This window comes from Elgaria multicarinata, chromosome 3 (assembly GCF_023053635.1).
Source record: "Elgaria multicarinata webbii isolate HBS135686 ecotype San Diego chromosome 3, rElgMul1.1.pri, whole genome shotgun sequence".
Taxonomy (NCBI): domain Eukaryota; kingdom Metazoa; phylum Chordata; class Lepidosauria; order Squamata; family Anguidae; genus Elgaria; species Elgaria multicarinata.
The window spans coordinates 147,038,201-147,055,447 of record NC_086173.1 but is presented as its reverse complement, the minus strand read 5'-3'; the positions used below and the strand labels follow the sequence as shown (position 1 = coordinate 147,055,447).

At 48.5% G+C, this 17,247-nt stretch overlaps 1 protein-coding gene across 1 annotated transcript in view; it reads left to right on the top strand.

Moving 5' to 3' along the window:
• ABCF1 (ATP binding cassette subfamily F member 1) overlaps nt 1-14,402 on the top strand; it is a 40,983-nt gene extending 26,581 nt beyond the window's left edge. The window contains exons 17-27 of the mRNA XM_063122262.1: nt 1,074-1,157; nt 1,802-1,926; nt 3,273-3,385; nt 4,863-5,034; nt 7,065-7,139; nt 7,838-7,908; nt 9,219-9,251; nt 9,480-9,648; nt 10,624-10,688; nt 11,536-11,608; nt 13,872-14,402. Coding sequence (XP_062978332.1) covers nt 1,074-1,157; nt 1,802-1,926; nt 3,273-3,385; nt 4,863-5,034; nt 7,065-7,139; nt 7,838-7,908; nt 9,219-9,251; nt 9,480-9,648; nt 10,624-10,688; nt 11,536-11,608; nt 13,872-14,038 — 1,147 coding nt within the window. The 3' untranslated portion in view covers nt 14,039-14,402. The remainder of the gene's footprint in view (nt 1-1,073; nt 1,158-1,801; nt 1,927-3,272; nt 3,386-4,862; nt 5,035-7,064; nt 7,140-7,837; nt 7,909-9,218; nt 9,252-9,479; nt 9,649-10,623; nt 10,689-11,535; nt 11,609-13,871) is intronic.
• Nucleotides 14,403-17,247: the final 2,845 nt, after the last annotated feature.

Genomic DNA, 17,247 nt, shown 5'->3' with positions numbered 1-17,247 from the left:
TCCACATTTTTTGAACAAATACACATTCCCACCACATATGTAAATACGTTCCTTTTTCTTTACATCCTCTCCAACAATTTGCTGAATGCAGCTTAGTTATTGATTTGTGTAAAGGCAGGCTGATACAGAATGGAGAAATAGAGTGCTTGAATGGAGTGTCCTCTGGAGTGCTGGGAAGCCCTAGACGCTGCTTAGCAAACGTGGTTTCCTGCCACACGTGGCTTCAGGGTAGAGAGGCCACTCGGCAAACCTGTCTCTCCTGGCTCACCACACACCTTAGATGCAAACATGGTTTTGAAGGTTGATCCAGATGGAAAGCAGTTTTTATTGTTCAAGCACATTTTACCTCTCCGTACTTTCTAGAGCCAGCTGTATGCCAGATGCATTAATAGCTTGGAAGCTTTCTTGATTTTTCTTTTTCTTTCTTCCATAGCTAGGTATTTGGGGGTGAGGATCATAGCTCGGTGGGAAAGGACTTGCTTTGCATGCACAAGACCTGGGTTCAAATCCCCACTTGGCCACCAAGATCACCATATACTCATCACCACTTGAGCCTACCTCACAGGGTTGCTATTTGGGAGGGGTGGGAGCCATGTACTGCCCTGAGCAAAGGGCGGAAAAATAAAGCATTGTATTTATTTCTTCATTCATATATTTCTTCAGTCTATTTGTTGCCCAGTAACAAATTGCTCTCAGGGTGTCTTGCATAAATACCATATATCCATCTTTTTCAACGCCTCCAAGATCCACCCTGTTCCTCTCAGTATGTAAGAGCTTGGGTCGGCTAATCATCGAGAGTCCAGCCTGGAGCCCTCCAGATGTTTTGCAGACTACAGATCCCCACATTCCTGATAATTTCCCCTGCTGGGTGGGGATGTTGGGAGTTGTGATCCAGCACACCTGGAAGGCACCAGGTTGGGGAACCCAGTTGGAGGAGACCCCAAATATCCAGAAATCCAGCCCCAGTGAACTTGCTTCCCTTCCCGTGGACCCTAACTGGCAGAAAGCTTGTGGTTTTTCGGAGGTACCCCGTAGGGCGGATGCTGCTGACCATTTCCCCCCGCCCCTTTCAGAGCGCTGTTCATGGAGCCCACGTTGCTGATGCTTGATGAGCCCACCAACCACTTGGATCTCAATGCTGTCATCTGGCTTAACAAGTAAGTTGTTGTTGTTGTTATTATATTTATATCCCACCTTTTCCCCAGTACTGGGACTCAAGGCGGTTTACATGTGCAATTAAAACATATAAATATCAATTACAAAAGTTAAAATAGGATTAAACCTACAGTGAAATTAAAGACACGTTAAAAAAAAATTAAAAACTGTAACAGGTTAATTACATTAACACAGGTCCGGTATAGTTCCAAAAGCCTGCTGAAACAATAAAGTTTTTGCCTGCCTCCAAAACTATAGCACAGAGGGAGCCAGCCTAGCCTCTCTGGGAAGGGAGCTCCAGAGCCTTGGAGCAGCCACCGAGAAGGCCCTCTCCCGCGTACCCATCAGGCGTGCCTGGGATGTTGGTGGGACTGAGAGAAAGGCCTCCCCAGAAGATCTCAGAGCACAGGCAGGCTCATATGGGAGAATACGGTTTGGCTGTGGGGCTCCGTAAGCCAAGGCTTACGGCAGGGGTGCAGAACCTCCGGCCCGTGGGCCACATTTGGCCCTCCTGGCATCCCCAGAAGACCACACGCCCGTTCCCCTGGCCCTACCCTCTTTCCTTGCTTAATACAAATTGGCGGAGGTTCAGGAGACCAGTCCTAACCCTTTGTTTCTTCCACTTCTGCTCCTCTCCTTCTTTCAGCTACCTCCAGACATGGAAGAAAACACTCCTCATTGTATCCCATGACCAGGGTTTCTTGGACGATGTGTGCACAGACATCATTCACCTGGATATGCAGAAGCTCTTCTACTACCGAGGAAACTACAGTGAGGGCTTTTTTCAATCCCCTACATCTGGCGGGAGGGGTCCGCGTCAGTTTTCAAGGGCAGCGCTGTTACTTGGTTTTCTTGTGGGGTGTGGCATTGGTTACGGAGTAAGGCTAGGTACACCAGTTGCTGGGGAACATGGGGGTTGGGGAGGGTGCTTGTTGCACTGCGTCCTTCTGGGTCCCTGGACAACAGCTGGTTGGCCCCTGTGCGAACAGAGTGCTGGACTAGATGGACCCTCGGTCTGACCCAGCAGAGCTCTTCTTATGTTCTTTTAAAAATGCAGTAGCCAGGGTGCTCAGTAACTATGAATGCAATTGCGCGCATTCCTGGGGCTGAAAAAATATTTTTTAAAATATATTACGGCCCCATTTGCATCAATGCTGGGGACTGGAAAATAACGAAGAGGGTTGGTGAATGTGCAACAGCCCCTCCGAAGTGCCCTTTCGGCATTGCTGTAGGGCAGCCTTCCTCAACCTGGGGCGCTCCGGATGTGTTGGACTGCATCTCCCAGAATGCCCCAGCTGGCTGGGGCATTCTGGGAGATGCAGTCCAACACATCCGGAGCGCCCCAGGTTGAGGAAGGCTGCTGTAGGGGGTGTCACTGGTGAGGGAGGCTTGAGGTACCTAACATCGAAACCATTGCCCACGTGCTGCTATTTTGCTCTTTGTACAGAAATACTCGTGAAGAGTTCATAACCCCCTTATTATTGCCTTATCCTGATTTTTATGTGAACTTCCTTCTTGAGGATTGCAACTGCGAAATTTTTTAGCAATTGCTATTAAAATGAAGGTTGCCGTCGCACCCTGAGTTTTAAAATTATATAATTTTAGCCTTAACTGTATTTAATGTTTTATTTGCTTGGAGACACTGAGTTTTATTTATTTATTTATTAAATTTATATACCGCCCCATAGCCAAAGCTGTCTGGGCGGTTTACAAAAATTAAAAACAGTGGACATTAAAAAAAAGTATACAGAATTGAAAACCATCAAAAATATATAAAAACAACAGTATAAAACAGTATAATGTTCTATGTTGAGGGCTTTGTTTTTTCGTGAACTCTGGACATTTATTGTCTGTTTTATGCCTTATGTTCAGTTAATTGTTCTAAATTGCAATGGCCAATGGCTTGGTGCAAATACAGTTTGATCGATTGCTTGAGGCAGCTTGGGCAGATGCGATTGGGATGGGCGGCAGGGTTTGTTGCCTCCCTTGCGGGGCGACTGCTGTACCCGATGGCCGCAACCCACGATAGGCCGGCTCTGCCGTCAAAGTGACCCTAGGGCCTGAAGGCATGTTCCTTCCCCCTCACGCCCAGACCCTCCCCGCAACTCTCTTTTCAGTGACTTTCAAGAAGATGTATCAGCAGAAACAGAAAGAGCTGCAGAAACAGTACGAGAAGCAAGAGAAGAAGCTGAAAGACCTCAAGGCTGGAGGGAAGTCCACGAAGCAGGCGGTACGTCTTTGGGTTGCGTGGCGTCCCGGGATACACAGCCTTGGAGGGGGGAAAGTTGCCTGGTTAGATCCTCCTCTGTGGGCAGCAGAGCAGGCCAAGGAGGCAGAACTTTCACGTTGGGTTCACCTACGGAGCTACGTGCTGCGATGATTCTTCTTGCTCCCTTTCCCAGGAAATGAATAACTGTAACGATGGGGATAAAATCACCTGGTGCTCCTGACTCTTGGCCTCCTGCCTGGCCTCAGAGGTTAGGGGGGAGGCTTTTATTCCAGTGGGGGAAGTTGATGGGACTGGCTCTTGACGGGTGCTTGAAGGCTGCGCTCCTTACTCGGGAGCAAGCACCTTTGAACGCAGTGGCACTTTTTTCTGAGTAAACATACTCAGGATTGCACTTTTGAGTGTTTCTGCTCATTCAGTTTGAAAGCCCTGGCCGGCCTAGATTGGACCTGTTCAGAGAGGTTTTTATCGCACAGAGCCAACCTGTCTCCTTCTGGCCGCCTACAGGAAAAGGACAGAAAAAAGGGGAGAAACAGATTCTCAGGATGCTTAAAATACTTTATTTCACAGCCCGATGCGTTTTGGCCTGTGTTCTTTCAAAGGCCTTCCTCAGGGGGTTGATAAGAGATGTCTGCAGAACATAAGAAGAGCCCTGCTGGATCAGACCAAGGGTCCATCTAGTCCAGCACTCTGTTCACGCAGTGGCCAACCAGCCATCGGTTACCCTAACCTGTGCCTGCTTACCCTACCCTGTGCCTGTTTGCATTCTCTTCCCCTCCTTATTGTTTTACTATGATTTTATTAGATTGTAAGCCTATGCGGCAGGGCCTTGCTATTTACTGTTTTACTCTGTACAGCACCATGTACATTGATGGTGCTATATAAATAAATAAATAAATAAATAAATAAATAATAATGACATGCTGCAACAGCACCTTCCCGCCCATGTTCCCCAGCAACTGGTGCACACAGGCTTACTGCCTCGAATACTGGAGATCGCTCACAACCAAGAGGCAGCTGGACAACCATCTGTCAGGGATGCTTTAGGATGGATTCCTGCATTGAGCAGGGGGTTGGACTCAATGGCCTTGTAGGCCCCTTCCAACTCTGCTATTCTATGATTCGATGATCAGGGCTAGTAGCCATTGATAGCCTTTGCCTCCAGGAATTTATCCAACCCGCTTTTAAAGCCATCCAGATGGGTGGCCATCACTACATCTTGTGATAGTGAGTTCCATAATTTAACTCTGTGCTTCTTTCAAAGGCCTTCCTCAGGGGGTTGGTAAGAGATGTCTGCAGACATACTCCTAGTAAGGTGACTGATAATCAATGGCACCATCGATTATCAAAGGAGATGATCGCTTTGCTTTGTCCGAAACGCGTCGGGCTTTGAAATAAAGTATTTTAAGCATCCTGAGAACTTGTTTCTCCCCTTTTTTCTGTCCTGACCTGGATGCTCTCTTTTTTTCATCTTCTCCAGGAAAAGCAGACCAAGGAGGCCCTGACCCGCAAGCAGCAGAAGTGCCGCAAGAAGAACCCGGACGAAGAGGCCAGCGAGGCCCCCGAGCTGCTGAAGCGGCCCAAGGAGTACACCGTGAAATTCACCTTTCCGAACCCGCCACCTCTGAGCCCACCTATCCTGGGCCTGCACGGTACGGGCCTCTCTTTGCAGGGAGAGTGCAAAAGCAGGGAGGTTTATTGGTGGAGGGAAATGGGGAATGCAATGGCATGGAGTGACCTTTCCAACAGGCCATTTTTGTCTTGAAAATTGCTGATTCGCTTTGACTTGTACTATCGTATGTCCTGCTGTTGTCGTTGTTGTTTTTACGTTCTCGTGCCCCAGGGTCTTGTGAGCCTGGTTCCATTCCTGCCTCTGTTTTGTTTAACCCAGTGGTTCCCAAACTTTTTCAGGTCACCGCCCCCTTGGTTCCACAAACTCATGCCCAGTGCCCCCTACCGTACACTATAAAAATCATTATTCAGAATAGCGGTTTTCAACGATTCACTAAGGAAGATAATAACAATAAAATTCAAAACAGTAACAATTCATTGAATATTGATTCAAAATCCGAAGCACCTGCCGCAGGCTTGCGGAGGGAGGGAGGGGAAAGAGAGCAAACACCTCTGTTTTGCAGCCGGCATGGCGGGGCACACCAAGCAGGGTATGTCTCTTCATTAGCATTTTGGTACTTTTGAAACATTTCAATTCACCGTTAAAAGGACTCTTCTTAAATGGTATTAATACATGTGTGGATTCTTCCCTATATGGCTTGGGACCAAACTACCTTCTCCCATAAAAATGTCCCTGGGCTTTCAGACCTTCTGGAGAGGCGCTTCTCAGAGGAGACCACCTCAAGCGCCCCCCTGCTGTCTATTTGCCTCTTAGCACCCCCCTGTGCGTTCCCACTGCCCCCAAGGGGGCAGTACCGCCCACCTTGGGAACCACTAGTTTAATCCAACCCCAAATTGTGAGGTCCCCGTTGGTTATTACATAGGCAGGCAGGATGGTTCATGGTCTGCTAGTGAATGCTGACCGATTGTGGGAGGGGTGGGGATTTATGTTTCTTTCTGCCACACACACACACACACACCTCTGCTAGAAAATCCCACAATAAAAATGTTGGCGTCCTATGCGCATATGATATGCTTGCACAAAGCTTTTTTATTTATTTAAAATATTTCTTAGCTGCCTTTCCAGGGCAGAAGCCCTCACAAGGCGGCTTACAACAACAAATACATGAAACCAGTTAAAATATTCAGAGCAATAAAAACATTAACATGATAAAATAGCAATTAATAACAGTAAAGGCCTAGCATAAAATCAGCAAGAACAACAGTAGCAATCGCAGCAGCAGCAACAGTACTCGTCTCACAAGAAGGCCTTGGTAAAATCAGGTGTTTTCAAGGCCTTCTTAAAAGCCTGCAAGGGTGGTGCATAGCGGACCTCCGATGGGAGTTTGTTCCGAAGGTGTGGGGCCACTGCAGAGAGGGTCCTCTCCCGGGTGCTCACCTACCTGACTGCTCTCACAGGTGGGCAAATAAGGAGGGCCTCTCTTGCTGATCTTAAAGTGCAGGTGGGCTGATATAAGTGAAGGTAACCTGGTCCCGAATCATTTAGAGCAGCCTTCCTCAACCTGGGGCGCTCCAGATGTGTTGGACTGCATCTCCCAGAATGCCCCAGCCAGCTGGCTGGGGCATTCTGGGAGTTGTAGTCCAACACATCTGGAGCGCCCCAGGTTGAGGAAGGCTGATTTAGAGCGTCAAAAGTCAAAAACAGCACTTTGAATTGGACTCGATGTGTGCATATGTATCATTGCCATCTTTGCCAGGTGGGGGGGCGAACAAGCAGCCGTGGCACAGCCAGTTTGCGGCCTCTGCACTCTGCTCGCCCCTGGGTTTATAGGATTACTAGGTATTCCTCTTGTCTTGCTGTATTTGGGAGATTGTTTGCAAACAGCTCCAAGCCAGAGTGAGATGCAGCCTTTCTCTCACTCACTCACTCGCTCGCTCACACTTGTTCAAGGTACGTCCTCTATCTCTGAAGGTTCCTGAAAGAAGCAGGATTTCTCTTCCCCTACGATGAGGAGCGTGTGCTGTAGTTGTGGGAAGAAATGCTGCCTCCGTGGTTCTTGATCAGAGCTCTTCCCGTTGGCCACTGCCTTTCTCTTGTTCTTCCCTATAGGTGTGGACTTCACTTATGTGGGGCAGAAGCCTCTTTTCAAGAATGTGGACTTTGGGATTGACATGGAGTCTCGAAGTAAGTCATTTCTCTGTGCACATGCAGGTTTCATCTCTTGCTTGCTGCAAGGGGAGGGGGGATCCTCACTAGGACACTGACCATCACTCTCTTTTAACAACTTAACAGGATTTTACTTAGAATCATAGAGTTGGAAGGGGTCTATAAGGCCATTGAGTCCAACCCCCTGCTCAATGCAGGAATCCACCTTAAAGCCTACCTGACAGATGGTTGCCCAGCTGCCTCTTGTAGGCCTCTAGTGTGGGAGAGCCCACAGCCTCCCTAGGTAACTGGTTCCATTGTCGTACCTCTCTTAACAGTCAGGACATTTTTCCTGATGTCCAGCCGGAATCTGGCTTCCTTTAACTTGAGCGCGTTATTCCGTGTCCTGCACTCTGGGAGGATTGAGAAGAGATCCTGGCCCTCCTCTGTGTGACAACCTTTTAAGGATTTGAAGAGTGCTATCATGTCTCCCCTCAATCTTCTCTTCTCCAGGCTAAACAAGCCCAGTTCTTTCAGTCTCTCTCCATAGGGCTTTCTTTCCAGACCCCTGATCATCCTCGTTGCTCTCCCCTGAACACGCTCCAGCTTGAAAGTTCACTTCTCTGTCTCTGTTTTTCCAGCCCACCAAGTCGAAGGTTGGTGGGAGGATGAGGGGACGGGGGATCTTCAGGAGGCACAGTGCGGATGACGCTCATCTCCCTTTCTCTCTCCCTCAGTCTGTATCGTGGGCCCCAACGGCGTGGGGAAAAGTACGCTGCTGCTGTTGTTAACGGGGAAGCTTACGCCGGTAAGTGAGCACTGTCCAATTTCTCACATTTTGGATCTCCTCATTTGTTTGTTTATTTGTTTATTTATTATGCCATTCTGACCCTGAGATACCCTCAATTACTTCTCTTTTTTGTGCCTCTACTGACACAGTCCGGAACAAGTGTTTCATTTCCACTGTAAGGGCTTCTCTAGTTGTGTCCCCAAAGTAAGCCCCCTTCACATTATTCATGTATGAAGGGGACTTTAGTGAAAAATAATAATGTCAATCCAGTGTCTTCCTAATGAAGAACTTCTTAAACCCTCCCAGAAGGATTTGAGCAACTCCTTTGCTGAGGGGACTGCACTGGCTGCCTCTTCACTACTGGGCCAGGTTTAACGTTTGATACTAGCATATAAAGCCCTAAGCAACTTGACACTAGCATACCTTCTCCTTTATCCATTTGCCCAGTCACTGAGGTCATCGGAGGGCATGGTCCCAGGTGGTTCCACGTGGACCTATGGCCCGATTGGAGTCCACTCGGAGAAGAGCCTTCTCTGTGGTGGCTCCCTTTCTGTGGAACTCCTTGCCTCTGGTGGTCAGGCAGGCACCAACTTTGTGTTGTTTTCAGCCCCTCCTGGAACATCTGCATTTCAGGAAGCCTTCCTTGGCTGACCAGCCTCAGTTTTTCCTGGCATTCTGTCTTTTTAAAGATACCAAATTTTTAATACGGTGTTTTATTCTTTTATCTTTGATTGTTTACCATTCCAGAATCTGTGTAGATGAGGAGCAGGATATAAATGTTGTAAATACATTTTTAAAAAATAAATAAAAGCATTTAATTTGTTTTGTTTTAAGCATTTTTCAGTTGAAAAGTTTTTTAGAGCAGACTTAAAGTCGGCAGAGACATTTCTCCTAAATGTTTATTTTTTTTATTGCATTTCTATACCACCCAATAACCAAAGTTATACTGGGCGGTTCACAAAAAATTACAACCACATAAGTACAATTTAAAGTATAAAACTTAAACTGCAATATAAAAACACAGTATACAAGTACAACCAGAATAAAACCGAGCAGCAATGCCAAGATTTAAAATACAGATTTAAAACAGCAAAGTTAAAAGACTAAAATGGTAAAATGTTTAAATACTGGGAAAATAAAGAGGTCTTTGCCCTGACTTCTCCCTTTCCTTTCTGCCCTTCTTGCCAACTGTGCTTCTCCCCTAAGCTGCTCCATTTTGTCCCTCAACTCTCTAAGCAGCTGAACCCAATCTTTGGCTTTAATCTCAGGGGAAATGATCCACCCTAACTTCCTTTTTGTGTCTCCCCCTCCCCTTTTCATCTTTCCAGACAAGAGGGGAAATGAGGAAAAACCACAGGCTAGTAAGTATTGGTGGCGTTCTAAGGGAGGGGTGTCTTTGGAAGAAATTGGGAATGTAGGGTGGTGAGTCAGAATGGGCGATGGTTGATGTCCAGGCTATGAACATGACCCACATTGGCTGACGCATGTTTAAGGGACCACCTGCCTGCCTAGAGTTTAGGCAAGCTAATTTGACGTAGAGGTTTGAAGTGGTTGAAATCTCCTCCTCCCTGCTCCCCTCCTCCTGGTAGAAAATCGGCTTCTTCAACCAGCAGTATGCTGACCAGCTGAACATGCAGGAGACGGCGACGGAGTACCTGCAGCGCAACTTCAATCTGCCCTACCAGGATGCGCGCAAATGCCTGGGGCGCTTTGGCCTGGAGAGCCATGCCCACACCATCCAGATCTGCAAGCTGTCTGGTACGCGGAGTGCGGTGGGAGCAGGGGCAGGGATGGTCTCAGGAGACGAGGGGCGGCAGGAAGCCTACGGGGGGAGGTTGCGCTTAAGTGTTCACAAAGAACGCTTTCCCCCTCTCTTTCCCTGTCGCCTAATACTAGAACCCACAGGGTCATGCCATGAAACTGGTAGGGGATTCAGGACAGATAAACGGAAGGACTTCTTCACACAGCACATGGTTAAACTGTAGAATTCACTACCTCAAGATGTGGTGATGGCCACCAATTTGGATGGCTTTAAAAGGGGGTTGGATAAATTCCTGGAGGAGGAGAAGGCTATCAATGGCTACTGGGCCTGATGGCTGAGTGCTACCTCCAGTATCCGAGGCAGTAAGCCTGTGTGCACCAGTTGCTGGGGAACATGGGTGGGAAGGTGCTGTTGCACCAGGTCCTGCTTTGTTGGTCCCTGGTCGACAGCTGGTTGTCCGCTATGTGAACAGAGTGCTGGACTGGATGGACCCTTGGCCTGATCCAGCAGGGCTCTTTTGTTGTTCTTAAGACTCGTCCTGCAAAGGTCATGCTGGCTGGGAATGGTGGGAGTTGTGGTCCAACACATCTGGAAGGCACCAGGTTGAGGAAGGCTGAGCTAGGTAGTCCATGGTGCTGTTCCATCTCAGCCTCGAAAAGCAGGCTGGGGAGGTGGGTGGAGGGCTTGGAGGGGCTGACAAACATGACAGCTGTCAGCAGGGCCTGGGGCTTACAACTCCCATCACCTCTAGCTAACATAGCCAGTGGTTGAAGAATTATGAGAGTCAGGCACCAAAAGGCCTACAGTTGCTGAGTTCCTGGTTTAGAAGCTCTGACCCACCTCCGATCCTTCTCTATCTCAATGCTGCCCGGTGTTGGGCAGGCAAGATCCTATTTGCAACACCGTTGGGGAAAGTGACCAAGTCTCCTAATTCTTCAGTTGACGCTTTTTTTCTGTGTCTCCTCCTCCAGGGGGACAGAAAGCCCGCGTGGTATTTGCTGAATTGGCTTGCAGAGAACCGGATGTCCTCATTTTGGTAAGTCCCAATATCCATTCATGCTAAATCAGATCACACACCATTCCCCTCCCCCTGAAGAGCCACAGCACAGCCTTGAGCCCTGCAAACAGGGCATGGCGGGGCCTGCCTGGAGTCCTACAGCTACTTCCCTTCTGTCCCCTCTCCCTGCCAGATGATCCTCTGGGGCAGGAGGACAAGGGCTTCTTGCCCCCTTTTCTAGCAGAGCGTTGAGGCTCCTCCAGTAACGGAGCTGGATCCAGATTTAAGCTGGATCAGCTGCCCTGGTGGAAGTGGGCGTTCCTGCCCCCCTCCTTCCCACAGCAGCCCTTCCAGTCCCCTGAAAAGGCTGCACAGGGAGTAAGGAGGAGGCCCTGCTGATTGGGGTGAGCTGTGCTTGGGGATGGGGGTGGAGGGGAGACCCCCTGAAATGTGGCAGAGGGAACGTCCTTTCGCAGATGGTTCCTTCCCCTCATGGAAGACAGATCCTGGATCCAACCCCAGATCTGCATCTGTTAAGCAGAGAGGCCCCGGAAAGGGCTTTTCTCTCCTCTCTCTCTCTTTCTAGGGCAGCTTCCTCTCATTCGCTGCCTGCTGCCTTATGTTCTTGTTTAGCTACCCACTGAGTCAACCAATGCCAGACTTGTAGGTTCTGGCTGAAGTCCCCGTTGGCTTGTGGATCGTAGCGCTTGAATACATGGCAATCGGCAAATGCTGCAAGGCTTTTTGGCTGCTGCGGAATCCATGTGCTGGGAAACCTTCCCGTCTCGATTTAGAAGCGCCAGGCAGGGAAAAGCTAAGTGCCCTTTTCCCCTTAAATGAATGTGATCCTCTTTGTGACACTTCCTCCCCATTCCCATCCCCACAGGACGAACCTACGAATAACCTGGACATTGAGTCTATTGATGCCTTGGGAGATGCCGTCAACGAGTATAAAGGGGGTGAGTGAAAGCCCCTTGCTCTGAGCTGTTTTGGAAGGTGGTGAGAAGTCAAATGCACGAGCCCAGCAGGGAGGGCTGAATCCCTTCGCGCCCTCTCTGTAGATTTCCTAGTTGCCTCAGGATGAGGATCGCTGAACTAGGTGGACTTTTAGGTTCCATCCGGTAGGACATGTTCTAAGGGGAAACGCTTACTTGGGTGATGAAGACCTCATTCCAGATGGCAGCACACAGCCAGTTTTGCCCATGGTGTAGGGGAGCCTTCTCCAGGCTGGTATCTTTCAGATGTTTGGGACTACAATTCCCAGCAGTCCTGACCATTGGCGCACCTGGAGGGCACCAGGTTGGGGGAAGGCTGTGCGGTAGGGATTTTTGAGGCCTTCCCTTCTCAGAGCCTTCCCCTAAAAAGCTGCCTCCAGAATTCATAGGCACATGAGGGAATCTGCCTTCCATCAGGTCAGGCTATTTGCCCATCTCTGCCCAGTGTTGCCTCTCTGGCTAGCAGGGTCTCTTCAGAATCTCAGGCAGAGAAAGGTCCTCCCCAGCTCCTGCCCCCTGATCCTTTGAACTGGGGGCCCTTCTGCATGCAAAGCAGATGCTCTGTCACACTGAGCAATACAACACCTCGGCCCCGAGGTTCTGGAGAACTTCAACAGGAGCCTTCAAAACTGCTGGCGCCACTAGGGAAAACCAATAGAGAAAGACACCCCTGTACAGTCGAGACCTCGTCCACATCTGCTTGCCGCTTCCTGGCTTGCAGCCATTGTGTTGTCTGTCCCTGAAAAACAACTCCGGGTTTCTTATCTCTGGTGACTAGAGATGTTTGGAGTGAAGCACGCCCCACCCTGCCTCGCTCGATTGAGGCCTGTCAATGGCGCAGGATCATGAGCAACTGGGTGTGGCGGTAACAACTTGGAATAATTTTCCCCATACGTGAGGAGTGCAAATTCCAGATAACAGCCCTGAGTTGTAAACCTCTGAAAAACAAACTCCTGGGATCCCTCATTGCTTAAATAAGCAAGCTTTGGCACTCCTTGACCAAGAGGAAGGACAGTTGTTGTTAAGTATTTATATTGTGCTTTTCAGAGTGTTCCAAGTGTTTCAGATGCATTGCCCTGGTTCGCGCGAATTATTTTGACCAGCGCGGTTTCCCGTATAAGCCACCGTGGTTTCCGGTACATGCCAGAGATCCATGGGCACCCGTTCCCTAATCCAACCCCCAGTTACAGGTTGTCGCATTGTCCGAACTTTACAAGGGTGGGTTGTTGACGAAGTTAACAAAGCACTCACAACCCTAAAACAGCCCATGAATTCTGGGTGGTTGGTTAACCACACCAACAAGCCACTCTCGCTGGGTTCAGACAACATGGCAACCTACGAGTGGGCGCTGGGTTATGGAATGGGCCCACAGGCTCCCGGCATGTGCCGCAAACCACAATAGCTTATTTAAGCCACTGTAGGTCAAAATGATTGTGTGAACCCGGGCCTTTAATTCTGTAATTCTTACAGTAACCTTGCAAAGTAGCCCTGTGTTAAGATCACAAATTGGGGAGCAGGAGTTAATTGGAGAGATAATGGATACGTTTAGGTAATCCACTGAGTGGCTGAATAAGATGGACATTTTTTATCCTACCCTTCACAAGAAGAGAAGCAAAGTCATGCTGAGTCAGACCAAAAGCCTATCTAGCATTCTGATAGGCCAACTCAGTGGGAAACTCACAAGCAGGACGCGAGTACAGTAGCACCCTCCCACTCACGTTTCCAGCAACTGGTATTTCTCCTAGGAACGTAGTAGGATGCTGTACGTGGCTTCCCACCCCCCACCTCTTTTAGTCTTCACAAAAACCTTGTAGGTAGGTCAGGCCAGCTGTCCCCAACCTGGTGCCTTCCAGATGTGTCGGACTACAACTCCCATAATCCCCAGCCGACATGGCAGGAGTTGTAGTCCAGTGCATCTTAAGGACACCAGGTTGGGGATGGCTGGGTTAGACTGAGAGGCTCGGTGTCATTCAGTGGTTTTTTTTGCTGTGTGAGAATTCGAATCCTGATCTTCCCAATCCTAGATCTACACTGTAACCATTACACCACACTGCTTCTCAGTTAGAGCTGCACATGAGTGTCGAAATTGAATATGGCACTACTGCCTGCTCGTGCTCTCGACCACACCAGTATTCCAGGTCTTGGAAACAGAATAGGTCTGCGGGTGGTGGGGAAGAGCTGATTTGATGGGGGGCATTCTAACAGCTCTGCCGCTTTGCTCCTGCAGCTGTGATCGTGGTCAGCCATGACGCCCGGCTTATCACGGAGACCAACTGCCACCTGTGGGTGGTGGAGGACCGGACAGTCAACCAGATAGACGGCGACTTTGAAGACTACAAGCGCGAAGTGCTGGAGGCCTTGGGCGAAGTTCTTGTCAATCGACCCCGGGAGTGAGACTGGAAGAAGCGGCACCTCTGTCGAAGATGCTCGGCCTCCCTCCATTTTCCTAGTGGGAGCTCTGCCCCCTCCTCGCGAAACGGGACTCGACTCATCTGACAGCGAGGGGTGGGGGTCATTGAGCGCGTGCTTGATTGTCTTCTCCTCTCCCCACCAAGCAGGAAATAAAAAATGTTGAGGGGGGGATTGGTGAAGTCAGGTGTGCCTCAGAATGGCTTCTTTTCCCCAAGGCCAACAATTTTGGAGCGCCTCTCTCGTTTTACAGATCTGCCCCCCTTCTTTCCCTGCCGCTTTCCCCTTCAGGGAATAGTTGGAACAGTCTCATGTAAACTTATTAAATTAAAATGTGAAGGACACTTTTGTGGATGGGTTGTCTTTGGTTTCTTATTTTTGAAGAACAGGTGCCAGGGACCAGACAGGAGGATAGAACCAAGCTGGTTGAGCAAGGGGGAAAAGGGTGCAGGCGATCGGGGGTACGTTTTTGAGCTGGAGGACTCAGCTGGGCAGTACACCAAAGTCCCACACAACCATTTCCTTCAGCTATAGAAGTTTCCTGAAGTGAGCTTCACACAGGCACAGAACCCCATATGTGCAATGCACAGAGACAACGGAGAACAACCAGTGCTATTTGCTGCCTAGTGTTCTTCTAAACACACTAAGATAAGTGGACGGGAAGATGCAGTGGGCCATATTCTGAATTTGATTTGAGCTAACCACGTTTTCTCTCTCTCGCTACAAATCCCATTCAGTACCAGAAGCAGTAAGAGATGGTTTGCAATTCTGCCACTTGCCGTAGGTTAGATTCAAGTTGCAAAGCAGGGAATGAAAAATAGGCTACTGAGGTGATGGGAGCCCCCTTCTTTTTAAATGTCTCCCTTGCGTCCATGAAGTCTAGAAATCTACTCTTTTTTTAATTGAATCTTGATATTCTCAAATTCTATGGCTGCAGTGTATCCCATTGGGTTGGATCCAGATTTTGTCATGCTTAAGAGTAGGCCTATTGAAATCAATGGGACATGGATAACTGAAATTCTATTGATTTCAATAGAATAAGCGGTACCAAATTTGGATCCAACCCTTGCTCTGAGTTTCCTACCCATGAATTGTGCATTAGAAACAAGGCCACTGCTAGAAATGGAGCGGAGCTGTGATTTTATGGGTATTATATTAGCAGGCACAACTTCATTCGTGCTCTTAACAAAGTGTATCAAAACGCTGTGCAAGAACCTAGTAATAGACTACATTAAAATCCATTGTTGACTTGTCTAAGCTAGTAAAGTGAATCCTATCTATAACACAGTCTGCTCTTGCACACCGAGCATGTTAACATAGCAGTAGCATACTTTTGCAGAGGCATGCTCTGGTCTTGTGATGATAACCGTTTGCAATCTCTGATGCAAGTGGCATGACCCAGCTGGAAAGAGCTGTGCTACTGCTGCATGTACTTGCAGGAAGTGGGCCTGACTGTTAAAGCAGTACAATGGAATCAGTTGCCTGGTGAGGTTGTGGCCTCTCCCACACTAGAGGCCTTCAAGAGGCAGCTGGACAACCATCTGTCAGGGATGCTTTAGGGTGGATTCCTGCATTGAGCAGGGGGTTGGACTCGATGGCCTTGTAGGCCCCTTCCAACTCTGATATTCTATGATTCGATGAAGTAGATGTGACAGGAGTTTTGCCTGATTTTTTTAAAAACAGTTATTGGAGGCAGAAGACTCCTGTTCTCTTCTGGCAGTCAGTCACCTACAGTGCAATGTTGGGATGCTATATTTGAGCATTGGTGTGTAATAACACCTGATGTAAGGCAAGCTCTTGTTTTTTGCAAGGCTGCATTGCACTCATTTTGTAAGACCAAATATCATTTGCCCATTACGTTGTCCTTAAATGAGGGCAATCACTATTGTCACAAACATTCGCAGTGCAGATTGTGAATGCTATTAAACTGCCCTACGAGTTGGAGGGCTTACAACTCTTTATCGTCCTGTAACACCTCATTTGGCACGCACTGCCTCACAACGTCGACAGCCTGAGGCAGGTGACTGTTGATCCTGGACTTACGCAGAGCGGCTACTTGGTATAAGCCCTCTACCTTCATTACACACTACTGCCTGGATGTTTGTACCAGAACAAACTGCAATTTCGGGCAAGCAGTTCTGTCATCCATCTTGAGACGGCACATTGATCTGCACCTACCCTCCACCAGCGAGTGAGCTTGTTAATCGCCCATAACTTCCATTCCAAATCCATATGCACAGAGACCAGGAAGAAGAAATGCAGGTTGCTTACCTGTAACCGTAGTTCTTCGAGTGGTCACCTGTGCATTCACACAACCCACCCACCGTGCCCACTTTGGCGTCAATATCAATGTGCCGTCGATACCAAGTGGCTTCTCTCCTGGTTAAGAGGCCAGCAATTCAGTCTCAAGGAACTGAGGAGACGGGTGGGAACCCAGGGACAGCGGATAGTGAGGGAGTTTCCCGCCAAAAACATTTGCCTCAGCTATAGAAGTTACTGAAATGAGCTCTGCGCAGGCGCAGAGTCCACATGTGTGATGCACAGAGACCATGAAGAAGTATTAATTTCAGTGGTAATATTCTCTCTTGGATAATGTTTTACAAGACCTCTCTGCCAGAAATCCTGGCAAGCCACTGCCACTTTTTGAGTGAGAAAATAGGTCAATGGTCTGACTGCACAATGTAGCTTCATATTTATTTTAATCTGAAATCCATTCGACCCTTCTCCATGGATCTCAGAGCAGTAGTTACACAGGGTGCTTCCAGTCAGAGCTCCAAGAGATACCAAAGAGAAGGCATTGTCCAGCTATCCTATATTCTCTTAATAGATTCACTGTGGTATGAGGCAAGGACAAAACTGAACAAGTAGGCTACAGAGGGGGAATACTACTTCCATTCCAAATCCTTCCTAGTTGATGCTTTTCAGCTAGCACCAGTTACAAATCGCATGAAAAGCAGCACTTACGCATCAGGCTGCATTACATGTCCTTGTTCTTTTTCAGCAAAAGCCTCCTCAAACGACTTTAAAAAAGCTTAGCCTTAAGTCACTGGCCCACTCCACATGATCATCACTGCTTAAACAGCGGGCCGGTGTCTCCCCCTGCTCTTCCGGTAGGCAAGGAGCAACTAGCATTACTGTTCACTGATGTAGGGCACCATGGAGAAAAATAGAATCCTGCTCAAAAGTAACTGAAG